Source organism: Peromyscus leucopus, chromosome 15 (assembly GCF_004664715.2).
Source record: "Peromyscus leucopus breed LL Stock chromosome 15, UCI_PerLeu_2.1, whole genome shotgun sequence".
Taxonomy (NCBI): Eukaryota; Metazoa; Chordata; class Mammalia; order Rodentia; family Cricetidae; genus Peromyscus; species Peromyscus leucopus.
Genome location: NC_051076.1, coordinates 58,284,297 through 58,311,648, shown reverse-complemented (window position 1 = coordinate 58,311,648; position 27,352 = coordinate 58,284,297). Strand labels below are relative to the sequence as shown.

Genomic DNA, 27,352 nt, shown 5'->3' with positions numbered 1-27,352 from the left:
CGTAATGTACCAAATGATGTCTTTTTGTGTATGAATTGAAAATTTCATTGCACCTTTTAATTAAAAATAACTTTATTTTATTACAAAAGCAGTTTATGTAACTCAGATATTTCAGCATGGTTTTACTATCCAAGAGAGAACTTTTCTCCAGAGAAATACATTTCTTGGTTTATAATAAAATTAATGAAAAAAAAGTTAAAAATGCACTATCCTAACATAGTTATCATTCTCTTACACACACAGGTATTTATGCTCTACAAGTTTAACCTAAGGTGATACTATGGACATTCGGCTTAGGAATCAAGCCACCTACACAGCTAACAGAACACAGAACATAGATGACATTCTGATTAAATACATGCAAAATCCTCACACACAATAAATAGCTTCATAAAAATACCATCTGATCGTCAGAAAGGAGTGTACTTCAACACAGAAATCAGCCTGGACCACAAGAACAAAAGCCTTGTAGTACAGCATGCTGCAGGCAGCCAAGGGAGATTCCCTACACTAAGCAGAGCAAGGAGCCTCCCTCCAGGTGATATGTATATGAAGTAAGCCGCAAGGTGGAAGACACTGAACTGCCCGCAGTTCACCACTTCCTGCTTGGGTAACCGTCTCCAGTATTGTCCACGATATATAAAAGAACCATGTAGAAAAAGCTGTATTTCATGACTTTTCTTGCTACAATCTTTCTGCCCAACAAGTGAGCATTTCAAGTGAAAAGGAAACAAACAAAAACAAAATGAAAAAAAAAACAAAACAAAACACCAGATTCTACTTGGGAGGTAAAATATACTTTGTGGCTTCTGCATTCTTCTTCAGGAACAACACAATAGTAGAGCATTCGTAGTGACACTGTGCACACTTTTGACACTCAGTGATCTAGGAACAGCAATCTGACTCATCTGGGAGGGGCACCCACTCACTGATGCATAGAGGCCATGCTCCCTCTGTCAAGTGTTAAGGGAGACCAGCTGATCACGGTAGTGACAGCTAGAGCAGAGGCCCCCCATCACAGGACCACTGCTCCTGCAGTCAGAGCCACAGCTTTCCCAGACATCCTATCAACAAGACAGATGCAAGGGCCATGTCTGCCTCTTGATTTATTATCAAGAGGCCATCTTTATTTCCTGGTGGGATGGAGATGGTCCGACCTAGCCTTCATTCTCAACCCCTTGGGAGGCACTGAATCAGTCCTCTCCGGCTGGGTGCAGCACAAGCCTCAGAGAGAAAACGCACTAGCTACAAGCGAAGGTAAAGGCTGGTCCCCTTTGGGGAAGTCTGGCAGCCAGACCCTGCACCAAAGAGTATGGAACAAGAAAAACTTCTCTAACTGAAAAGGGAGCCGTGGATACTACTCTTCCGTCACCAGGGAAGAGGCACTTCAGAGCTGAGCTCCTGACGTCCTCCATTTACCTAGTCGTAGGTCTCATTTCCCACACTGCCCGAGGCAACAGCTAGTACTCAGCCTGCACTCCAGCCTGCTCACCTCCGACGGGTGCCAGGAGCAGCTCTCACTGAGCAGGAAAGGCTTCCTGAAGCTCATCCTCACCTAGAAACCGAGTCTAGAGCAGTGCATTCGCATGTGAGGGAGACCTCCAGCTAACCATGCAGGCAGTCACAGGTAGAATATTGAACGCCTAAGTAGAACGGCATTTGCAAACTCCAAAGACATAAGAACTAACTCGTTCAGGCTGTTAAAGATTTTTGAGGCACGGTGTAGTAATAATCCTGGTTAGGCATGAAGGGAAGAAACGTATGAAGGTTTTCCAGGCCTCATTTTTGGTAGCCTCAAATGAGAAGTTCCCACTTAATTTCCTGTTCTAGCCTCAGTGATGCTGGCATCCCAGGCTTTTTAGTAGATCCAGTTCCTCGGAGAGGTCTGGCTCAGCCTCACACCATCAGGAGAGCAATGTGAGGGATGCCATGGAGGGGCGTCTATGCTCAGCCAGCACAGTATCCACTTCCTAGGAGTCAGAAAGAGAAGCAAAGCCATTATACCACAGCTAGATGCCCAGAGAAAAGTGAGAATCCATTCCCAACCCCAACTGTTCGTTACCACATCCCCACATCCACACACATGTGAGGACACACTGGTATGCCTGCACACACCTTGACCTGGGGACTCAGGTAAACATTAATGGCCTAGCCATTTAATGGCTTCTTTCCCAGAGAAGGTGACCTTATGACAATAACAGGGTACCTGTCTGTTTCAGATCTGGACTGTAAGTTACATATCTAAGATACAAAGCAGAGATAGGTTGGATCTCTGTGGTAATACAGGCTACATCAGCCAAGAGACCACTACACACACACACACACACACACACACACACACACACACACACACACACACGCAGAGTAGCAATGAAGTCACATGCTATAGGGCTTCTGAGGAGGGTCCCAACTGTTATGGTTACCTCAGTCCACCCTGAAACCAGTAGCCAGAGCAGATCAACTTCTTCCCATGCACTGGTATTGAACATTTACCTTGTAAGAAATTCTTTCCCTTAGAAAGTTTGTTTCTCAAGTATTAAATGTACCTATGAATCCAATCACCTAGTGATCTTGTTAAAATCCTGGTTTAGTAGGTTTGGAAGGAAGCCTCAATTCTGAATTACTAATGAGCTCTGAGTCCTTGCTGGCGCAATGTGGGATAAGGCACGAGAACAGTGGATACCCATTGGTATCTTCTGCTCCAGGAGAAGTTGAGTACTATCTCATACCATTGGCTGAAGTCTGGTTGGAAACAGACAGGATGTATTTTAGAAACAACAGCCTAGCAAATTTTGAAAGACCTCCCAAATTTTTCTTTACAATAGATAACAGAAGCTCCGTGTAGTGTGGTCTGTTGTAGTTCTTAATTCTTGCACAGGTACCAGAAGATGCAAGCGATTGACAACTGAAGTTGATGCACGACCAATAATGTCCTTCCCACCTTCCCCCAGAAGGGGGTGGAAGAGAGCCATGCCCATGACCCAAGACACCAGGCATTCTGAGACCTTCTAGTGGTTTGCTAAGTCTCAGCTTGTCTAGCACGAGGCAGTTTAAGAAGACAGTAGATGGGAAGAACAACTCAGAATACAAACCAAATAATAATAATAATAATAATAATAATAATAATAATAATAATAATAATAGTAATAAAACCAGAAGCCTTCTGATACGGTCAAGTTACTCAACAACTTTATTAACCCATTCTATACAGACATGCACATAAAACACATTTTGAATACAATTATATACACTTTAAATGGACCCAACGCAATATTTCATTATCAATTATCACGACAATAAATCAGAATGCTACTAAGGATTGACATCCCCACGTTCAGCAGACCTGTGCCTAAGAAATCTGCAATAAAATTCTGTTATTGGACTTCCTAAGTTCAGCCAGTGTTAATCCAGACCAGCAGTGCTCGGCCTTCTCTATATCACACCCCCAATCCAGACCAGCAGCGTTCAGCCCTCTGTATCACACCCCCAATCCAGATCAGCAGTGCTCGGCCCTCTCCTTATCACACTCCCCATTGGTGACAGGTCCTTTGCCACAGAAAAGCCACCACATCTGAGTAAGTTGACCTTGTTGCCTCAACAACAACAAAATACACACCATTCAGAAGTTTCTTGAAAAAGTGAGTCACATGAATATTAGTCACACACCCAGTGAAAGGCTTAAGAAAAGAAATACTCTGAGTCACTCTTGAGATCAGTTTTTGGATGCACATTTCCCTTTGTGTAAGATTAAGGCCAAACACACAGCAGACTAAAAACAGCAGCATTCTCAGTAAGAGTACATGACAGCATAGTGTGAGGAGACATTAGGTTCAGAAGTGGATGGTAAAAAGGAAGTCCTGCTCTGAAGCAGGGGACTGGATGAAATAACTTCAAGTCAAGTCACAACTTTATTGTTACTGTGACTTCTGTAAGTCTCAACTCTTATAGCATTACCTTAGCTAGGATCACAAAATGCCATACAAGTAACCTACAACATCATCTTTTAAAAAATAATGAGAAGTTGGCCACTATTACACAATAATCTTCTCCAAAAAGGAAACATGCACAATATTCAGTTCCTTTCTTGAAGACATGTGTAATAGGTAAAGAATTAGAGTGATGTAAATAGACTACCAATCAGGACAATGAGAAATGAGAGACAGTTGGCAAACAGACCTCTCATCTTCTGGACACTATAAAACGAAATTCTCAGCCACACTTCTGATGTGTGTCCATCACCTCTAGGGAAAAGTGGAGATCTTGCATGGTAGTCCCGCTACCTGGCTCAACTGTTACATAGTTTTAAAATAAAAATGCTTTAAAACACAAACAAGTAAAAATGAATACAAGAAAACTGGGTAATTTACTAAAACTTATACAAACAGAACATTCTCGTGAGACTAGCAAGGGCAGGGGGATGTGCATGAAACCCCATCACTAGGAGCTGCCTCAGGCACCTGATGCGCTTCCCCATTCACTGGCCACTCCAAACACTAAAGAGCTTCTCTGGAACTCAGATCATACCCGTCCCAGAAGAATCATCAGGCAGGCTTATTCCCTAACAATCACACTGTTTTCTCAAATGAGGGGCCTGGGATCAACTGTGGTTTTCAAAGAGGGTTACTCAGCTCCTTGCCTGAAATGTTCAACCATTTAATGGTCTAGGGACACGAACATGCTGCATCCCTAACTGACTTCTTAGGAACCAGGAAGAGTGACACACACATAGCACAACGCCTGTCTAAAAATCATGAAATGATTCCTTTACCAAGAGAAAAGGTCCTACATCAATGATCAGTAAGCGCTAAATTCTAGTTTGGAAACAAGACGGGACAGTAGCGGTTCTTTAACTCTCTTTTAGATTTCTCTCTCAAATCCATTTCCTGACTTTATCACTCAGTGTTTTTTGTTTGTTTGTTTGTTTGTTTGTTTTTGTTTTCCGCCAGGACTGGGGATTGAACCCAGGGCCTCTCCATGCTAGGCAAGTACTCTACCACCAAGCTACAACTCCCGCCATTCTTTGGGGTTTCAACTTCCATTCAGCTTTGAGTTTAAAAATAAATAACTAACTAATTAAATAAATAAATACAGACTATTACTTTCTCTTCCATTTTACACAGGTAGATTCAAGTCTTCACCTATTCCCTCCACAGCAAAACTGAAAGCCTCGATACAGGGCACCTACAAGTCATCTTTTCTTGGTAGGGGTTTGTGATACAGACACAGACACAGCAGGGTCATCTCCCACCCCTAAGTAACAAGGAGGAGAGATGAGAAGTGGGACTTCCCTCAGCTCTGGAGTAAGGGCACTTTCCACTCTTTTCCTGCTTCTCCTGCTCAGCTCCTCCGAAGGATCTTGCTCTAAAAGGTGAAGGATGTTGAAACCCTGCTGCTTTTCAGCTCCAACTTCCACTCCTTGTTATCCAGGGATAACAAGACTTCCCCAGCTCTTCTTACACCAAGAGTGAACTAACAGGGAGGCCGGGAGAGCGAGGAGTGGACAGAGAGTCAGAATGACGGTCCAGGAACCGCCCCTGAAGACGGTAGTTACAAGCTGGCTCAAGTGGTCAGCAACGGCTCCTCTTGGAGCCTAGATCCTTAGTTGTTGGACCAGTGTTCTTCCTCTTCCCACTCAGTAGCTCTGAATTACCCTTACCTGGCAGCAGAAGAAAGGACTGAATGCCAATTTAGACCAGAGCTGCTAATAACTAAACAGTAGACAAAGGAACCATGTAAAAGTGCCAGACATACCGCCTAGACCACATCTCATCCTCACACTGTAGGAGAGGACATCCCGAACCTCTGGGGTCTCACAAGCATAGAGCAAGAAAACAGTGCGAAGACAGGCTCTCATCCTCTCCTCCAGTGTCAGCCCTCCTAGCCTGTTTGATTCTCTTGATAATCCATTCACCAATTACATCTCCCGTCTTCTTAAACTTTATTTTTAGTATCTTATACATCCTGTTCCCCGTCCGACTCCGCCAGCATTTCCCTACTCTCTTTCAAGTTCATAATCTCTTCTAGTTAATTGTTACATTCGCATCCATGTATACACGTGTACGAATAAAAACCTCCTCCAGATGAAGAGCCACAGGCAATCAAGGCTGCTGAGAGAAGGAGACTCAGTTTCCTCCAGGAACAAGCCTTCCCCGCATAGGCTATCCAGTCCCAGCTGGCCCGCCCTAACACGCATACATGCCTGGCCTCCTAAGGGTTGGTTGGTTGTTGTTCTGTCTGTAATATCCAGGGCGAGGAAACGGGAAATGTTTGTTCTGTTTTGTCTCTCTGCGTGTGTTTTCCTCACCAAGGCCAGTGCCCACAAACAAAGGTCCAGAGGGGACAAGGAGCAGCGCCTAACAGCAATTCCCAGTCTCTTTGTCTTGGATGAGTTTCAGGAATCCAGGCAGCCTCTGAAACTGACTCAAGTGTTCTCTAAAGGATAGATGGGTAAAGGACTCAAGGCCAGAAGTCAGCCGCCTGTGATGACCACCTCCATCCGGCTCTACCTCTGTGTACCTTCCTTCACCTTGCCTAAATTCTCAGTGTGGATCCAAGGGTATGTACATGTTTAAGTCAGTAACGTGCTGCACACACCCCTGTGATGCCAAGGTAAAAGATGGGACTAGAACCCAGAACACCTTTCTAACAAAGCAGCTTGCCTTTGAGGGGGTAACTCATTCAAAACTCTGCTCTGCCCTAGCATCAGAACCAAGAATTCACAATTTCCAGTCTGATACATTCTTGTCTAAGATACCAATATATTGGCATTTTTCTATTCAGCTTAATAAAGTGGGATTTATGTGTATTTATGTGTCTATGTATATATAAGCTACATATATGAAGTACCTGGACAGCTGGGGAGAGAGCAGCAGATCCCCTGAAGCTGGAGTTACAGGCTGCTTGATGTAAGCCACTCATCATGAATGCCAGGGACCAAGGTCCGGACCTCTGGAAGAGCAGCATGTGCTCTGAACGGCTGAGACATCCCCCCAGCCCCTCAAGTGGCCTCTCAACCTGGGACTGACTTTTAGTGGACTGACCACTAAGGAAGTAATTTAAACATCCACATATCTAGGCTCCAAACCCAGAGATCTTGAGGCAGTACTCAGCCTGACTCAAGGGGACCCAGGCATGCACATATTTCAAAAATTCTACAGCACAGTCCAAGGACTGCTTCGGATAAGAATCATTCAAAAAGCTTTCTATCACAAGACAAAGTCTCAGGAAACTGCTAATTTTCTCTCACCAGCTGGCCCCACACGACCAGCTGAGAGGTAGGGAGTCCCCTGTCTCTTCTGAAAAATCTCAGGAGACCTTTAGATCTGTCCCTTAGGAAAGTGTACACAGGTGAACTGGTACTGAGCTCAGCAGACAAGACCCCGGGCCAAGGCAGAGAGAATCCCTTTTAAGCAAGTAATAGACACATAGAAACTTCCAAGAGCCAAACTTCAGGAGACCCCTTGAAATACTGAGATAGCTTCCCAATACCAACAAAATGCCCCAATAAGAGGCTAAATTCATTATCAAAATTTTGATGCTCAAAAAATAATTTTTCATGTAAAAACTTAGCTTAAGGAAATTATTCTAAAAAGTATTGGTGAATGATGAGCAGCTTTACTGAATTTACTGATGCCTTTTGCCTGGAGAAATTCAGGGCTCCATGGTAGATTAGGGTGATTTTAAACAGCCCCAAAGACCATGGACTGCAGGAAAGCTACTAGAATTCGAAGAAACTGAGTGCCACAGGACCAAAAGTCTGAACTGTGACTCTGTAAGATCTGGACTTCACCCCACCCCCAGCCCACTCCACACCAGCAAAGGACTGTCCGGTTCCTCCAGTTAGTAACACAAACCAGAACATGTCCACATCCTTAGAGCCAGCTCCCCAGGGCAGCAACAACTTCGGACTGTTTCTCAGGAAAGGAGGCAAGAGCTCTCACCCTATGTCCACTTGAAAACTCCAGGGCTTTCTGTGGATGGTCTGTAGCCTGGGCTGACCCCTGCTGGACCTGGCTGGAGAGGAAGGGAGAAGGGAAGGGAAAGACTCCCGGTGCAGATCCAGACCCACCTGCAGACCCACAGCACCAAAGGGGCTTAGACCCCTATCAACCATCCGCTCCTTAAGACACCACAAGGCCATGCACCACACCAGACAACCCAAAGAGAAGCTATAAGACACGGAGTTAAGTAAGGAGTGTACGGACAGAGCAAAAGGACACAGGTGAAGGACAAATGGGTTTTTTATCTCCCTCTATTCAGCACTCCCTCCCAAGCTACCCCCCCCACCCACCCCCCACACACACACCTCACAGAGACATTAGTGGGTCAGACATGAGGAGACAGAAGAACCAAGTCCATGACTCATGCTTGGCTCCTCTTCCTTCAGACCATCCCATCTGGGAACCTGTCCTGAAAAGACCCAACTTGCCATCTTGCCCCCGGCTGAGGTGTTTACACTAGAGAATGGCTAAGGCTCCTCTGCACACGCATGAGCTCGTATTCCACGTTCAGATTAAGGTCGGGACGGGAGCAGGGTCAAGTTAAATGACTTCTTGTTGATTAGTGGCAAGGGCAAGAGGCCAAGGCTGGAGGGAGACACACAGTTACACCACCGGGATGCTGACTTGGGTCTTCGGCTGGTCCGTCCCTTCTTGCATGTCCAGGGCACGGAGAGGGCTGAGGGGCTTGAGGGGCCGGCTCCCAACACTGTAATTTCTTGGACGCCTTATTGTGTTCGAACTGGACAGAGGCGTAAAGCTGTTCCTTCTCATCCTTACAGGGGTTTGGCTCTTGGGGAAGTTGTGCTGATTGGAAATGGAGGGACACCACATACATGAAAGCCATACCAAACCTTACCCACAGAGGTCACACAAAGCTCCTGAGCATTACGGCTCTTCCTCCTGCTTCTCTACACACAGGACCGAGCAGGGCAGAGTCTGGGCCCATAGCCCCGGAGGAATAAAAGGGTCATCACAGGGGAAGATCCCTGGGCACCACGCCGAAGAGCAGTAAGGGAGCCAGCAAAGGCGGTTGCTTAAGTCCACACAGGTTGCCAAGAGCAGACCAAGGAGCTGACCGGCAGCCCTGACTATACTGGTAATGACCCCTTAGACCTTGCTTTGCAAATGGAGACTTCCCTGGGGGTGCAGCATGGGAATTCGGACATTTCACTTCAGCCAAACATTTTCTATATTGAACTCGATTCCCAGGAGCTAACTTTCAGGGCTACGATTCATGAGAGAGATACTCATTCAAACACTAAAAATCCCTTCATCTTTCCCTGTTGGAAGTAAGGAGACCATTACAGGCCATGAATTCTGGATTTGTTTTTCTTTATAAAAGAAACCCAAGCCTCTTGATGACAACAATTCAAAGATTCAAGGTGACTAGGAAATACTTACCGTTGGCCTATCACGATGTGTGTCCACAGCCTCCACATTGAGTTTAATTGTTTCCACTTTGCATCCTGAAAAAAAAAAAAAAAAAAAAAAAAAAAAAAAAAAAAAAACACCAGGAAAGAAAAGCTGTCAGAGCCAGGCATGGTGGCTCACTCCTAAAACCCCAGTATGTGGAGGCTGAGTCAGGTAAACTGTCATGAGTTCCACACTACCTGGAGTTCCAGGCTAGACCCAACTAGTCCCTAAAACAAAACAAAATAAAACCAAGCACAAGAAATAAACAACCAACAAGAAGGGGGTAGGGGTAGAGAGGAGGAGGAGGGAAAAGCCCCCAAGAAGCAGCTCAAAGAAAACTCTTCAGTCTCAGCATGGTCGAGCATACACTGGGGCATGCATCCGTGTATTCCAGAGAAACACATGTGTATATGCTCTTTTCAAGCGGAAGCTACTAACAGAACATCCCTGCTACACAGAGGACATATATGTATATATATATATATATATATAATATATAATATATGTCCCGACATTCCTCAGACCCCACCTGTCATCAGCTCAAGCTCATAGTTACCATAGGCCACAGGAGTAAGTTTGAAGATGGTGTGGAGAGGACACCTCAAATATGGTAACTCATCTGAAAGAAAGAAGGACCCGGGGAGGGAAGTCTGAGTATTAAGGAATGAGGTCATTTGAGGAAAAGAGAATCTAAGGGCCCATGAGCTTTCTTTACCCTGACCATCACCTAGAGTGGCTCAGCTTCTCCCCTAAACTCAGAAAACCGGCAGGTCCAAAGAAGCCAACCAAGCTGCCGGGTGGTAAGGAAGGAAACGAGGGCCAGTACAGATCTGAAATGCATGAAAAAAAGAAATGCAAGGCTTGAAGCAGCCTAAGGACTGGGGACAGACAGGCCAGAGGAGCACTTCCTGCTGCTTTTCTGAAACTGCTCTCTTCCCCCCACCAAAGGGTGAAGACAGTCCTAATAAACCACCCGCAATGATTAGACAGACAAACTGGACTGTTCAAGTCCCCGCCTTGACACCGCCAGTAAGTCCTGAGTGGTTTGCACCAGCAGCTCCTCCCATCCCCCCGCTCCGCTGCAGCAACTCAGTGGTGTGGGGCGGCGGCGGGGCCCACACTACACCTCAAAACAACCAAAAAAAAAACAATCAAACCCCCACCCGTCCGCCTCCCTGTGTGTGTCATCCCCTCCCCCCCCCTCCCTCACACAGCACCTGCGCCTTTATCCAAGAAGTAGGCCAGGAGACAGCGCATGACGGCTTGGTGGGAGATGACCAGGATGTTGCCCTGACGCTCCAGCTCCATGATGACAGGCTCCAGTCGCTGCACCAGGTCCTGGTATGACTTCGGGAGAAGGAAGGAGAGCTGGTAAGAGGCCAGGTGCATGCTGGCAGCCAAGCTGGTGGCCAAGTTCCAGAATCAAGAGACGACTCTGGCCAGGGCAGGCGTAGTGCCTCTCTGCTGCCTAACTGCCCAGCCCTGGTTTCCTAAGAACATCCAGATCTTTCAAAAGCAATTGTTTAGACCAAAAACCACCGTTCAAGAAATGCAATTTATTTCTCTTTTCCTCAGAGACATTAATAGGCAGTGTGTAGAGCAACAAAAGAGTTCTAGAAGGTTCCTGAACCTCTGCCATTACATTTCATTTACCCTTGCCACGCATATCCTAGGGTAGAAAGCCATTTCAAAAAGGACAGTGCCTAAAACATGGTAAAGGAAGTAACTCATGCCCTGTACTTACTTAAATGACTCTATCTGCCTGTAGGAGTGGAGGAGAGGGAAGAGAAGGAAAAAAGTAACAAGATCATGTTCGTTCTATAACATTCTCAACACAAAAGGGATCTTGTCACCCTGTCCCCTAGGGATCTTAAAAAGTTAACGAAATGTAGAGCTGACTGTCTAAGCTGAATTAAACAGTGGGACCAAAGGCAGGATAAGAAGGGATTCCTAGGTCACCCTTTCTCCTCCCCTGAGAAAAGAGCCCAGCAAAGCACTAGACAGCTACGCCAAGTGAATGAGGCCTCACCTCCCCACCAGGATATCGATACAGGTACTTCTCTTGATCCCGAAGTGCAAACTCCTCGGGGTACCGCTTCTCAATCTCCGCATACGTCATTTCCTCGCACACGCCCTGCAAGAGCCGCACCAGTGTCAGGACATGAGCTGGCCCACGCTCTCCCCGTCCCAGGCGAGGACGGTGACACTGAGGGACACCAGTGCCTCACTGTGAGTGGAGGCCACGTGCTGAGGCCGGCCTTCCGTGTATTGCACCTCTCTGTGGCCAGCGGCGGCTGTCACGGGTGCTGTGGGGAGGAGGCACGTCAGAGAGAGGAGGCCTCTCTAGCTCGACTGCCACTCTATCCTACTGTGCAAGGGAAGTCACAGGTCAGCAAGCGTCTGCAGGACAACAGGAGCAGGAATCAGAGGAGGGGAAACTGAGGGGAAGAGAAACCCTGTGGGAGGAACAGAAGGGCAGGCAAGGATGGAAAGAGAAGCGTCTAAGCTGACCTGTCAGCTCAATGGCTGGGTCGCTGAGGCAGGACGATCATGATGAGTTCCAGGCCAACCTGGGCTAGAGTGAGCCCTGGTATCAATAAAAACAAAAAGAAATATATATCTGGGCTAAGCAATAAAGAATGCCAAGAAAAATTTGGGGAAAGACTTTGCCGGAACTGCTGGCTGAATGATCAAAACAAGTATTACAGGACTGAGTGATTAGGAATTTCCCTTTCCTAGAAGGGAAACAAAATGAGTCCTTGTTGGCTCCACTTGATACAAGCACCAGTGGTTCAGTTAAAGACTGGTGTCTTGCCTTGGGCTCAGGTATGAGAAGAGCCCTGATGAGGAGTAGTTAACCTCTTTCTCGCCTAACCTCTGAAATGGCCAGATTCAGATCCCGCAGTTTCTAGGTGACGATTCTGGTTTTCTAAGTTACCCAGGTTATGACTTCTGAGAGTGTCAATCAGGAATGCCGACTCACAGCATCAATCTCATTCAGTATCTTCCACTGCTCATAGGTCACCCCAAGGCACTCAGCAGTCTGAATCGTCCTCTTCAACTGGCTCGTCCACACTTTGAGGTCCTGGATCTCCTGGTCCTCCAGAAACTTCTTCAAAGCCTGAGCAAACTGGGGTTTGGGGAAAAAAAAAGCTAAACAAAGAAAACCCACCATACCACACACACACACACACAATACACACAGAGACTACTAGCCATGGTCAAACTATAAACCCAAGGGGAAATGAAATTCAGTTGGAGGACTCTGTGTCACATCATAAATAGTGCCCAATAATTTCCTGATGGCTGAATGATCACAGCATAAAGGGTCTCAAGTGGCCCACACTTTAATCCAGAGTTAGGAACAGTAAGCAGAGAACATCCTTAGCCCTTGTCTGGCTGTGTGACACCACAGCCTAAGCCCAAATGGGATTTAAGCAGGAGGGGATAAAACAGACGACCTCCAGCATGCCCTTCTAACTCTAAGCGTAGGAAATCCAGCCTGCTGGCTAACTACTCACCTGCTTTCCTCGAAGTGAAAGGCCAGAGTCACCCCCAATCTTCCCCAGAAGATTGAAGTCGCTCTCCCCATGCCGGCAAAGGTAGATTGTGCGAGGCTGGACATGGATGTTCATAAGGTAGTAGACAATTTTACTCTGGATGTAGTCCTGGACTCTGTTGACCAGAAATCTCTGGCCTACATTTATCACCTTGATGAAAGACAGATCCCTGGGGATAGGGCAGAAAGAAGGAATTCCCCGGTGAGAAAATCTGAGACGAGGAGTGAGGTGGGCGGGGAGCAAGGCTGTCTGTCGCCCCGGCCGACAACCCCAGCACACAGGAGCCAAGGCGGGCGGGGCTCGAGTTCGACCCTGACTCAAGACAAACAAACCAACAAAACGGGTGGGGAGAATGATTTGTACAGTGCCTGGGCCCCATCAAATAGCTCTTCCTTCTCTCCCCCTCACTGCCAGATCTACAGAACAACCAAATGCTAAGAGATAGATTACATCTTCAAATGAAGGCGGCATACAACTGACTGAACTTCCAAGTATGGACTACCTCCTCGGTGTCCATCCTGCGCCATGCCGTATGTGCAAGTGTGGGAAACACAATTCACACTTCCCAGAGCTAGACTTCAAGTGACTTGAAGATCTTGCTAAATTCAAAATCTGGTGAGACACGTGTGGGCCCACAGGATATGGTCAAAATCTAGACAGGTCATGGCAACTCCGGCGGGGGTGATGAGGACGAGGAAGGAAAAAACCAGAGCGCCTGCGACACCCTGCACCACCTAGCCAAGCTCTCTCAAAGACACTGCCCCTAACTATTTGCTTTGCAGCCATAGGATTTTTCTTAAAATTAGAGTAATAAGAGATTATTTAAAACAATGATTGGGAGAAAATGATACAATAAGGTAAGTCACCCATTGACCTACCACCAGAGATAAAATTCTATAAACATACATGCTTATCAACATAAATATCTCTGTAGAATGCTTTTCTACGCAGGAATTAGAGAGACTGGAGGTATCTTCTTATGCCATACCTAGGGCAGTGCCTTTTTTCAGCCACTTCTTATGGAAATGCTTCTAAATATTTGTATTCTGGGAAATCCACTTGGAGAAAATGAAAGCTCAAGACATTAATGAGATAACTCCAGTGACTTCATCCTGGGCTGCGCACAGTACTGTGATGGCTGGTTCTGATACTCAGCACGACTGGCTTAAGAACTGCCCAGGGCACTAGAGACACACCTCTGGGTATGTCTGTGAGGGGGTTTCCACAGAGGACTAAATAAGGGCGGAACCCTCCCCCTGACTACAGACAGCAGCATCTCATGGTCTAGAGGGTCCTGGGCCGAATAAAAAGACAGAATGGAGAGAGGCATGGGGGCTCACACTTGTAATCTCAGCACTAGGGCCGCCCTGAGCTCAGGGCTATCCCAGAACACACAGGGAGATCTTGACTCAAAAACTGGGTGGAGAGGGGAGAGAAAGCCAGGGGAGCATAACTGTTCTGCTTCCTGAGCCTCTGAGATGTGAGCAAGCAGCAGCCTTCCACCCCCATGGGGGGGGCAGCGGCGGGGAGTCCTGCTCCCAGGCTGTCCCCACCACCACGGTGCTGCTGTGTACCTGCTGAACACTGAGCCAAAACAAACGGCCCTCCCGAGTTCCTTATGCTAAGTGATCTGTCACAGTGATGAGAAATGAGTGGATATAACGCTGTTTCTTGGAAATATAATCCTAGCACTACAGAGGCAGGGAAGCACAAGGGTCAGGAGTTCAAGGTCATCCTGTTACAGAGTAAGCTAAAGGCCGGCATGGGCTCCTTGAGACTGTCTCAAAAACTCATAACAAAACACACTATTTCATAAGGCAATGTTCCCACAGGTTTCCATACATACACTGCCTTTCTGCAACATGGACTTAACATGTCACTATACCCCACACCAGGCCAATCGGTCTGTATTCTATGCCTCACTGCCAGGAGACATTACCACAGTCAGAATGGCTAACATTGATCAGACATTTCTCCTTCTGTCAGGCAGCATCCCCGAGTTCATGTGATATATATGTAACAAGCATATATACTAAAATACAGATTATACATGGTAAACTCCAACACTGATGACATACCTCTAAGAGATACCCTACAGCATTCTAGTCTAGATTTGTGGAATCTGGAACAGTGCTTTGTAACTAGAGACAGTTTGGGTCCCTAGGAGACATTTGGTAATAGCTAAAAACATTTCCGCTGTCACAGCTTGGAGGTGTCTCTGGTACCTAGTGGACAGAGGTCAAGGAGACTGCTACACATATTAGAGTACACAGAGTAGCCCCTATAATAAAGAATTCCACAGTTCAAAATGTCACTAAGGCTGAGATGGAAAACCTTGCTCTAGAGCAGTGGTTCTCAACCTTCCTAATGCTGAGACCCTTTAATACAGTTCTTTATGTTGTGACCCCAAAAAAACATTTTCGTTGCTACTTCATAACTGTAATTTTGCTAGTTATGAATCATAATATAAAATCTGACACGCAGGATATCTGATATGCAACCCCTAGAAAAAGGTCATTCTAACCCCAAAGGGGTTCCCAACCCACAGGTTGAGAACCACTGCTCTAGAGATTAGAAAAGAAAAACTCGTGATAGGAAAATATGGTTAAGTATGGTTAGGTAAAACACACAACCCACATAAACATCTGTGCTGGATAGTTTAATGTCAACTTGACACAAGCTAAAGTCATCTGAGAGCAGGGAACCCCAATTAAGAAAATGCCTCCATAAGATGAGGCTGTAGGGCAGTTTCTTAATTAGTGATTGATGGGGAAGGGTCCAGCACATTGTAGTTGGTGCCATCCCTGGGCTGGTAGTCCTGGGTTCTATAAGAAGGCAGGCTGAGCAAGCCATGAGGAGCAAGCCTGGAAGCAGTACCCCTCCATGGTTTCTGCATCAGTCAGCTCCTGCCTCCAGGTTCCTGTCAGGCTTGAGTTCCTGTCCTGACTTCTCTCAGTGATAGACTACAGTGTGGAAGTACAAGCCAAATAAGCCCTTTCCTTCCCAGTTTGCTTTTGGTCATGGTGTTTCATCACAGCAATGGCAACCTAACTAAGACAATATCACAACAAAACCTCGTTCTGTGAAATGATGTAAACAGCATAGGTTTAGATTACCAGGAAGAATCCGAGACCAACGGGGAGAAAGACACTTTTCCTCCTGCCTCAACCCTCAGGTCATGGTGTTGAACCTTACTTATCATAGTTGTCTGGGTCAAGGGGCTGGTAAGTGACTTTGTAGCACTCAATTCTCTTCAGGAAGTCCTCCATCACATTCTCCCTATTCCTTTCAGGATAGTCAGGGCTCGACACTTTTACCTCCTGAAATCACAGGAACATAAGGGCCCGGTCAGAACTCTGTTCTTCACAGCCCTCCTACAAACAGCCACTGCTAAAAACAGCAGAAGTCCATAAAAACAGCTTTCACTGGAGCGCTGGCATTCCCCGTCCACTGAACACTCCCATCCTGTCCTGTGACCCTGGCAACCAAGAAAGGGAAGACAACTGGGGAGTCATGTGCCTGCCTTCTGGCCCAGGGACAGAGGGAGTCACGCAGCTAACGCTGCTTCTGAGCCCTGAGCCCTGTACGTATTTGCCTGCAAACAGAATGGGCTCCAATTTCCCCCCATTGCTTCTCAGCACCGGGATGTGCCCAGTGTTTGACTTAGGGATCACTGCCTCTTCCTCAAATAAGGTCACTCCAGCTCCTATGATGGGAGGGCACCTCTGGGAGAGCATACAAAGACGCCCATGGGCACAGGACAAAACAACCGACCCAGTGAGCACTGGCTGGTGCTGCGCCCCGCAGGGCACTGGAGTGCAATTGTCAATGCTGATCACAACCTTACATGATACTGAATCAACAACCTTTCTAGGAGGTGGTGAACAGGAAAAAGAAGTCTAATCCGGCACACCATTTAGGTCTCCCCCATCAGGTAATGTCAGAACACGAAGCCAGGGCTCCCAGCCTAAGCTGTTCCCCATTCAGCACCTCATTTCTACTGTATTCTCCACAAACCCAGGTTCTTTTCCCAAGAGAAGATTTCAAAGGTGCAAAATGCTCCCAGATAAAGAAGATCTCTCTCTGTTTCCTTCTTTCACTACCCAGAGTTCTCTCTCTCTCTCTCTCTCTCCTCTCTCTCTCTCTCACTGAGGAGAGCAACAGAGACAGAGAGACTGAGACAGACTGACTGACTGACTAATGGTAACAGGGATGACACTCACCAGAATATTGGCAGCAATGACATCAGGATCGTCACAGACAGATTCCACAAAGAACACCTGGCCATGGAGCGAAGGTGTGATAATCACGTCAAAAATGCCAGATTGTTAACTGAAAGTACATCCTCACCCACCCCGCCCAACCACCACATCGTCAGGACTTCCTTATGAAGTGTCCCCCAGCCTGCCTTACAGGCTAAATAAAGGCCAGAGAAAGGATCTAAACAAAAACAATCGAGGATAGGCCTATGCCCCAAGTGGACACAATCAGATATCCTAATCTTGTGTTCATCAGAGTCAAAGCCATCTACATTCCTGTCTCTCCATCCTAGCTCCCCACCTCCACACCTCCCTTCTCTTCCAACATAGAGTCAGAGCCCACCTTGAAGGCATTCTGCTCAGCAAAATTCAAAATCATGTCCCTCCTCTCCCGAGTGGTATTGGTAGCATCGAACACCTAGGCAGAGAGCATACAAAGCAAATGACCGGGAAGGGAAAAGTGAAACACCGCCCAAGGCCGACTCCTGGTGGAGCTGAGTAACCAGGATGCCGGAAGAGTGGGGAATGAAGGGAAGCAGACACCGCTTACCGCAATCTGCCCACTCTCTTCAGTAAAATAGGCCTTTACATCTTCCAGTGCCACCAGAGCACACTGTCTGCCAGGAGAAGAAAGGAACTCAGTGAAAAGCTCTAAGAGCAAGCAAGGCCGGAGACACACACAGTTGTACTGCCCACTCAATTTCTTTCTGGTTATGCTTCCCCTAACTGAATCTTTCAACTTTCCCAGGAAGTTTGCACACCATCCTACAATTTCCTCCATGTTCAGTTTATAGGCCGTATGCCTCTTTAGACATCACGCAAAAGCATCTTCTACAGTCCTATCTGCTACCCACCCACCCAAGCTGATCTTTCCATCTAATCATATGCATTAAAATGCCCCCAAGATATTTCCTGAGAAAAACTAGGCCCTAACACATTCAGTCTCACAACTGCCCAGAAACAGTTGACTTAGGCCAGGCCTTAAAAAAGAAAAAGACTCACTTGCGGATCTTCATAGCCTCCTCATTGTCATGACGAAAGAAGTCGTAAGACTTATAGGACTTGACTGCTTCACGCCGATAAACCCCGAGGTTAAACACTGCAGCAAAAACAATATGATGGCCCCACTAAAGGAGACTTCTTGGCCTAACAGAGTGGCCAATGGGATGGAAAAAGCTCCATGTATGTCGGAAACAATACCAAACTAAGACAAGCTGGGTTCAAGTCCTGCCGGGTGAAGAATGTGGGCAAGCTGAAGCTGAGCATCTCATCTCCTCAGCTTACTGTCTCACCAGGGTATCATCAAGGTTCAGAACATGACACATGTGCCATGAGTTTTGAGACAGCACATTCTCATTTAATTCTGACTACTTCTACCAAAGGCATTCTATCAAAAGCCTAGGCCTGGAGGAGACATGTCTGGGGACAGGAAACAAACCCAGGGAACAGGAAGCAATCTTTATTTTCATCAGAAGTATTAGAGGACCTCGATGCTAGGAAGATTAAGTCTCTCAGAGGCCTGTGGGGGCCCAGAACTAATCAACTCCCTTCCCGAGGAAGGGCCTGCACCTACCTTTGGTGGGTACCCCAATCCAGTTGAGGTAGCGTGTTAGTTTCTTGGACACATAAGTCTTCCCCCGGGCTGGCAAACCAATCATAACGATGAGAGTTGGGGAGTTGGTCATGTAGGAAGCCCATGCTGAAAAGAAGAGGAGACAGGTAGGGCTAAGTGACGACACGTCTCGTGAGGTTTATGTCCCGATGAGGAAGTCCGTAGTCATCATCTCATTTAGTCCTCACAAGCCTCCTGGGCAAAGGTCCAGCAAGGGTGAGAGGGCAAACCGAGGCTACAGAGTTAAAGGGTCATGCAGACTTCCATAAAGAACCCACACCCAGGCATTGTTTCCCAAGTCTCCATTCAGAGAGATTCCCAAGAGGGAAAGAAATAGTCAAGATTCGGAAGAGACAGAGTGATTAAAAACATTGTAGCTATGATTCCATTCACCCCCAAACCAGACTGACTTTAAAACAGGTCCCACAGAGTGTCTCCCTTGAGAATCCCACCCATCCCTCCAGAGCCACAGGCAAGACTTTGATGGTCTCTGCAAAAAAGATCCCTGCCTCAAGCTCTTTTGGCCACCACACTCAGGTCATGAACTCCTCCCCCACATAATTTCTAAACCACAGTCCCATTTGGGAGCCAAAGCCTGCAGGAGAAAGGTTTGAATAGACTCCATAAAGGTTCAGGATCAAGCACAAGGACATGGAGGCCGGCCTGCCTCAATAGCTCATACAAAGGCAGGACGATTAGTAAGCAGGGCAGTTGGTGGTGCTGACCTTTCCATAGTAACTAACTTGTCTCAGGAGTGTTCCAAGTACAGGTTTCACTGGGCTGGTGGGCTTAGACCGTCTGTGACTCGTTACAGCACAAGATTAGTCAAGTGTAGATGCGCCCCTGGAATCCAGACCGGTGCGCCCCAGTTGTTCTCCCTAACAAGAGGCCTTTCTCAGTTTACTCACAGAACTGGCTCCTCCGTGTGCATGCTGCCACCAAGCAGAGGTGGAGGAAAGACCTGCATTTGTGCCTGATCAACCCTTTCTTGGAGCCAAGACCCCAGCTGATGTCACCAGGGACAGCTCAGGCTGCAGGCCCTCTCCATGGCAAAAGACAAGAGAAGGAAGAAACCCGCCTTGGCCGTCTGCTTCCAGCACCTTTTTCCAAAGGGACTCGGCAACATGTGTCACCCGACAGTGTCAATGCCACTCTGAGGCTAAGCATCTTTGAAGCTGCAGTGAGGTTGTTCTCACTGTGCCAGAAACTAAGGCACCAGGACATTTCCCCACACATGTGCACGGACGGTCTGCATCCTCGAGACCTGATATCATTGTGATGTCATGTGCATTGCTGTTGTGACACCTCCCCGTCTGCAGGATCATGGGAAGAAATATCCTAAAAGGGAGATGTGGCCCACCATGATTTGGGAGGACAAAGGCACCCACCTAATAGTTCAGAACCTGCTGGGCTGCTTCCTGCTTTGAAGATGCCCATTGCAATCTCTTTAGAGTCTCCACTTTGTTTGGCTTTGCTAAATAACCTTCTGTTTAAGCATTCTATTAACTGTCTCTATGAATTCTTTCCTTCAAAAAGAACTAGGAGACCACCCACTGAGAATCCAAGCCCTGCTGCATGAGGGAAATTGCTGACTCGGACAGGAGCTCCACCAAGATAGGTCATGGGGCAGCAAAAGCAGTTTCCATCTCCATCCACACAAGGAGCTAAGAAGTAAGTAAACAACACCTGGGAGCCTCTGTGGGCATTAGTCCCTGATCACTGACCCGGGAGGCAACAGGCCCGCCTGGCAACAGGTCCGTGCAGTAACCCCCCCCCCAACTCTCCACCCCCAAGTCTTCATGGTCTCCAGCTTATCACATCCTCCTCTGGACGTGTGATGATTTGGTTCATTAGCTGCACTTGCAGGCCTCTCTGTCCACATCTTCTAGCCCATTAGGCACTTCTGCCAATGACGCTGTTACCCTCCCTGAAGTTTAGAACGAAAGCATGCTTAGGAGCTACTCTGAGAGAAACCCGGGAGTAGCCGCTCTGTGTTCACCATGCTGGACAGAGAAAGCTAGAAAGCTAACAACAAAAGATAACAGGGTTGAGCCACCGGCTCGCCATATCCCTACTCTTCAGTACCACTCTTCCAGCCTCGGCCTAGAGCACATGCATACACACACACACACACACACACACACACACAATACACACACACACTCGGCCTAGAGCACATGCATACACACACACACACACACAATACACACACACACACACTCGGCCTAGAGCACATGCATACACACACACACACACAATACACACACACACACACTCGGCCTAGAGCACATGCATACACACACACACACACACACACACACACATGCATACACACACACACACTCAGCCTAGAGCACATGCATACACACACACACACACGCACACGCACACGCACACGCACACGCACACGCACATGCACACCTGCTATAACCAGGGCTTTCAGGAGAAAACAAAAACAAAAACCCAAATACTACTTCCTATCTCAAACTGCCAGGCTGGTAAAACTGGGAACTTTGTTCCAATCTGTTCAAGGAAAAGCACCACCTGAGTGTGAATGGAAGGTACTTCACACTGATTGACCTAGAGATATGGAACACCACCTCTTGACATACAGTGGAAAACTATTCCAATCCTGAAATCATTTTGTCTTTTTTATGCAGAGTTTAAATTTGCTTTATCCAGCTTCAATTCATTTCTCTTTGTAAGCATGCTTAGTAAAAATGAGAGCTTGAGAGTTTCTTTCACATAAATGGAAAAACTAAATCCCAGAGAACGTATGAGCTTGGCCCACAGGACCACAGAAGAAAGTCAAGGTCAGGCTTCTTGACCACATTACTGATCTCATGACTGCCTATTCAGCCTTATCTGCTGGTTCTTGGCCATCACATTAGCACATAACGAAAGGTCCCATGGAAAACATGACTGTGTTCTCCAAGCTTATCTGGGAGGATGTCTAGGAGAGTAATGGTTCCTGGTCTCCTTCCAACCAAGGACTTTTTCCATTATCCACAGTATTTTGAATATGCAACCCATAAAACATTATCATTACTGTTACCTTAATGTTATTCATTAAAAATTATAAAATCTGATTATCTACTGCTGTTTGACTGATGAGCATGAAATAATCAAGTTGGAAGAACTGCACCCAAACACTAAGAAAACTGAGGTTTCTGGTAGGTAGTGCAGCCTTGGTCAGTAATAGGCAACTTCCAGCAAATACATCTCCAGGCCCAGAAACTGCACAGAACACATTACAACATGGCGGAGGGCTCCCTCTGGGTCTGTCATGCTCCTCTTATGTCTGTACGAAATGCTGTTGACATGAGCATGCAGACGTATAAAGGTGCTCACCGAAGCGTTCTTTTTGACGGAGAAAAGTTTCAAACAATTATCAGGGAGATTCACAAAATGGAGAATGAATGGGGTCACATGGATTTACCAACATGTGAAAAATAAACAAGAGTCCAAAGTATAATAAACACTTAAAAAGGAAATGGCAACAGAACAGACTATGTATGTCATGAGTCTACCTATGTCTGGTAATGGGATACACCAGAACTAAACATCCAAAAGAAGTGATGTTAGCAGAGAGAAGAGAGACTGGAAGAGATTTTACTTTCCATGTTTTCTTTTTCAATTATCTGAGTTTCCTAAACATGCATTACTTTTGTGTTTAGGGGAAAATATACTTATCTTCTCCAGATCTACTCAAAATATTTTAAAAATAAATAAAAGAAACCAAAATATGAGAAAGAGATAAAGTCTTAATAAGGAAAGCGTATAGGTCCCTCGTTTCCTGCTCTCAGAGACCCCTGAAACCACTCACCTGAGTACCTTAAAAAGACCCCAACCAGCATGCCTACAACCCCATCCCAGGAACAACCCAAGTCCCAGGAAGGCTTCCGAGGTCTTGGCTCCTTGCAGTCATTCTTTGGCTTGAAGTGAAGCCCAGTCACTTCCCAGACTCAAAGTTAGCTCGCAGGTGTGAGGAGCAGTGAGAAGACAGCAGCTGAGCTATAAATAAAGCAACAGAAGCAGGCGGCAAGTCTCCATAACAAGGGACCGTCTTCCACACGATGCGGAATGGGTGAGTCTGGGTCTACCAACTTAGGAATGATATCTACATTTAGTGAGGTTTTTAAAAAGGACATAGTAACAGAGATCAGAACAAGCCGTCTAAATAGTCAAACAGCCAAGTCTCTGTGCACAGTACAGAAAAAAAACAAAACAAAACTAATACTCTCCTAAGGATCTCACAATCTCAGTCCTTCCATGAAGTAAGAAAAGTTGGGTACATAAATGACAACTCAGAGCCCTTCAGTTGGGTAGAAAAAGCAGTTTTAAAAGGGTAGAGATTAGAAAAGAAAAACTATGGCCAGGAGCAGAGGTGAGTCTAGAAATCATAAACAAGACCTAGGATTATGCTTCTTAATCAAAAGCCCTCGGGTAGAAGAGCTATGAAAGGGTTAGGAAGGCAGGCAGAAGAAGCAGCCAGTTGGAGAGCAAAGCAGAGCTCGGAGGGCTGAGAATGTGAACTAGCTGGTTCTGATGTCCACCCCCATCCCTCTCCACTGCCTTGTGGATCACATACCCCAGTAACAGGAGAACAGTCCATTTAAGAGGACCACACTGGATCAGAACATGTGAGTTATAATACTGTCAAACAATAGAAAACATTCTTCACAGAAAAAATAAAGGGCTCTTAAACTATGAGGGGTTGCCAGCATCTGAGTATCATACTACTTATATGTATTGTTTCAAGAGTAAATACAAAAGGTAGAGTTACTTGTGAAAAATTATACACAGCAGTTAGTTCCAACATTCGTCTGAGTGCTTGTCTGTATTTTCTTATTTAATTCTCACATCACTCCCGGGAGAACAACCTTAGTATCTCCACTATATAACAGAGTAAACTAGGTTAAGAGTGGCGGTGTACACCTGTAATCCTAGCACTCTGGATCTAAGGCAAGAAAATCACGTTTAACGCTGATCTGGGCCACACAGTGGGACACTGTCAGGGGAAAGAAAAGAGAAGGGGGTCATAGGGGACAGAGGGAAGGGAGGCTTGAGTCTTTAAAAAAAGGAGTAAACTGGGGGAGAGAGAGGTTAAGCAAATCACTCAAGGGTGCACAGCTAGGAAACAGGAAAACCACTGTTCACACCCAGGTAGTCCCAACGAGGGGTCTACAACTAAGCATCTTGCCGCCTAGTTTACTCACAAGACAGTTTGCCCTCTGTAGTGACTTCCTGTCCTAACCAGAGGTGTGCAAAGCTCAGTACTATACCTGCATCTATCCAGGACATGACATCATGGACGCCAGATAAGAGAGCATAAAATGAACAAGAGCATGACCCCGTGGCGGAGCCTCTGGGGTAGACTCTGAACACATCCAGTACCTGGTCTCAAGCTCCTTCCACCCACCCACATGCAGAAGCACTTCTTACCCAACTGGAAGGGTTCCAAAAAAGGTGTATTCCACAAGGAAGACCAAGCATGCTAACACTCTTCTGAGGGCTCTAGAAACATCTGATGGCCAATGCCCCAGACTTTTAGGAACTCTAGAACCTTGTCTAGGAATGTAAAGTCAGGGGAACATCACACTGCCACCACTGCTGTCCTCTCTGCGCTTATGTGAAGGAATCTACAAAATGCATAGCTAGCCCTGTAAGAACACAAGGACCCAAGACACCAAGATTCACATGTCAGGGCTCGTTCCCCTCAGGCCTGGAGGTACAGGACAAGTACTAGCTTTTACCTACAACTCCTGGTTGCTTGCTTTTTTTGAGACGAGGTCTCGAGTAGCCCAGGCTTACTCTGAACTAAGTATATGTAGCTGAGCACAACTTTGAACTCCTGATGCTGCCTTTATCTCACCAGGGCTTGGATTACGGGTGTGGACCACCCTGCCTGGCTTCTGAGCGCAGTTTAGTGTCACCGATCTAGAACACAGTCCAAGAGATTAAGGGAAACAGAGAGTGACAGCCCCAGATTAATCCTGTACCTTGACACTCTGCCATCCTACGTATGTAAGAACTTGTTGTAGTTTCCAACATCAGGCAAGTGCTCCCATGGCCAACGAAAGCAGCAAGAAACTCTGAGCCACACGGCAGTCAAGCTCCAAAGACACATTTCAACAAGCCTACTTGTTTGGGACAGGAAATTGCCCACCGCGTAGACTTTGTTTTAAATCCCATGTCACGTCAGACACAGTGGCACACATGTGTACTCAAAGAGGCTACAAGAGGAGAATTGCCTGAGTCACAGGGTAGCCTGGGTCACACAGCAAGTACCCAGCAAGCCAGGGCTCTGTAGTAAAACCACCCCGTCACAAAATAAATAAAATGTGCGTTGCCATGCCCAGGAATTACTGTTCACTCCCACAGAGCAAGGGAGTCTAGGATACAAACACATTTCCAGGACAAAGAGGGAGCAGCCTTCACTCTACCAGAACTCACAGCATTTCTTCCCTGCCTTCCGAAGGTTGGAGGCATGAGGTTTACAGCTGCTGCTGCTGCTGCTGCTGCTGCTGCCGCTTCTATGTTCTGTGCAAGATGAACTATCCCCAGACATGGTAGTTCCTCAGAAGGCACCTGGGAAAAAGAGAGAGAAGAAAATACAAGGGCTGGAAGGAAGATGTCCCTAAAAACAATACAGAGATTAGTGTGCTACAAGCAAGGAGCCCCTAGAAGATTCGGGGCCAGCCTCTCCCTCCCAATTCACAGCCACTTGCTCTAGGATAAGTCACAAACCTGATTCTTCACCTACAGAGCTGCACTCCAACTTTGCGCGTATTTGCTGACCTTGTTCACATTCATCTATCTCAAATCCAGCACGCTTTCCAACAGTCTTTTAATGAAGCATATTTTCCTATCATGAGCACTTCATTTCGTTTCATAGAACTGACAAAGATAACCGACTAAAAAGTGCTTGTCCAAGCTTCTTGACCTCACGTTCTAGTTTTAAGAATATGGGAGGAACAGAGGTGGCAATCAGAAGTGAGGTGGAGGTGAGAATAAGTCAAGAGCGTTATCAAGAAAGCAATCTCAATGCAAAGGTAAAACTCAGTCTTGAAGAGGAAAGAGAAAAAAAAAGAGAAAGAATGGGAACGGTGGTGAGAAGGACAGGGGCAGAAACATGTCCTCTAGAAAAAGGAAGATGTAACGGGTCTGAGATCTCCCTAGCACGTTATGTTCTCCAGTGTTCTCCATTCTCAAGCCTCCCTCCCTACCCCCTGGGGCTCAGCGGAAGAGTACGGCTTACCTGCAAAATAAGCCTTGGGTCCTAATATCAATTAGGTAGGAGGGACCGAGTTTCACTTCTCAAACCCAGATAGATACCAAGGAGCTCAAGACAAAAGGTTCTATTAAAAAAAGAAAAGAAAAGAAGAAAAACCTTGCACTGCTCCTCGCCTAACAGTGCAAATGCACCAGCTGCAGCTCCGGCAGCGTCCCCGAAGGTCTGCACGCCCAGGAGTGCCAGGGGAGCTACACTTCCCGAAAGGGCGAAGCACCATCGCTCTGCACCTTCACCGCGCCCGCGCAGCACCCCATCCTCGCGTCCGGACTGCTCGACTCTCGCTCACCCTATTCGACCTGCCCTATTCGTCCTCCCGGCTGTGGACCGGGTGTCGCCAACCGGAGCGCCGCGAACCAGACCTGGCAGATTGACTGAAGTCTGGGCTCCCCTGCTGGAAAGGGGGGGGGGGGGTGGGGGGATCACGTGGTCCGCTTGGCTCCGCCCACCAGCGCGTCAGCCCTCACCTGGAGGCAGGCTGAACCAATGAAGCCCCTGCAGGGCAGGAGGCGGGCTCCTGGGGAGGCGGACCTGCCTCCGGGAGGACCTGTGATGGCCTAGGGCGGCCGGCTCCCAGACCAGCCGACTCAGTGGAGCTTGGTGGCATCGTTGCTTGGGAACAAATCTAGCTGGAGGCGGGGTTAATAAGACGCCTTACCTTAGTTTTTCTTTTTCTCGCGAGACCTATTTGACTGACATCTTGAGTGGGAGTGTCTAGTGAAAACGCAGATTAACGCCTTCACTCCTGAATTACGGCTAGACTCGGTTGTCGCCCCACCCCAAAGTCTCCCCGGGGGTAGACATTTGCTTTTAAAGATGCCTCACTGGCTACCAGGGTGCAAGAGCTGACTACGACTTCTGGTCAGATCCTGGAACCTTAAGCCAACCATGCTCGGAACCCGGAGCTTCCCTGGACCCAGGTGACTTCTCCAGGTCACTCCAAAACCGCGTTCCTTTTATTTCCTCCTACTACCCCGACCCAGACTCTATTATCTGTGGTCATCTGGAAGCACCAGGGAGGAAAACTGCACCCGCTCCTGGTGTGGGGGTGGAGGGGAACGGATTTGCTGTAATCGGTTCATCGGTAGAGGCTGTTTCAGTGGGTTTTACACGTTCCCAAACTACTTTTCAAAGTTGCCCCAGCACACTGTTGGGGCTTGACTCGACGGACAGTCCCGTGGGAGCGGGGGAGGGGAGGGGAGGGAGGGTGGCTG

General features: G+C 47.1%; 1 protein-coding gene across 11 annotated transcripts; it reads right to left on the bottom strand.

Moving 5' to 3' along the window:
• Nucleotides 1-60: 60 nt before the first annotated feature.
• Pfkfb2 (6-phosphofructo-2-kinase/fructose-2,6-biphosphatase 2) lies at nucleotides 61-27,339 on the bottom strand. Of its 11 annotated transcripts, none has more exons than XM_028874979.2 (17): nucleotides 26,106-27,339; nucleotides 25,301-25,435; nucleotides 18,806-18,931; nucleotides 18,235-18,331; nucleotides 17,783-17,849; nucleotides 17,576-17,650; nucleotides 17,197-17,253; nucleotides 16,169-16,293; nucleotides 12,935-13,142; nucleotides 12,397-12,543; nucleotides 11,443-11,547; nucleotides 10,631-10,760; nucleotides 9,970-10,032; nucleotides 9,402-9,466; nucleotides 8,625-8,804; nucleotides 7,941-8,009; nucleotides 61-1,970 (listed from the first exon to the last, which is right to left on the bottom strand). In XM_028874979.2, the coding sequence occupies exons 2-17, from the start codon at nucleotides 25,413-25,415 to the stop codon at nucleotides 1,905-1,907; spliced, it is 1,695 nt and encodes a 564-aa protein (XP_028730812.1). In that variant the 5' UTR covers nucleotides 25,416-25,435; nucleotides 26,106-27,339; the 3' UTR covers nucleotides 61-1,904. The 11 variants fall into 11 exon arrangements, with proteins under 11 accessions (XP_028730812.1, XP_028730816.1, XP_028730817.1 ...); XM_028874982.2 differs by having other exon boundaries at nucleotides 1,883-1,970; nucleotides 7,941-8,013; nucleotides 26,106-27,337; XM_037211443.1 differs by lacking the exon at nucleotides 61-1,970 and adding an exon at nucleotides 25,595-25,798 and having other exon boundaries at nucleotides 3,168-8,009.
• Nucleotides 27,340-27,352: the final 13 nt, after the last annotated feature.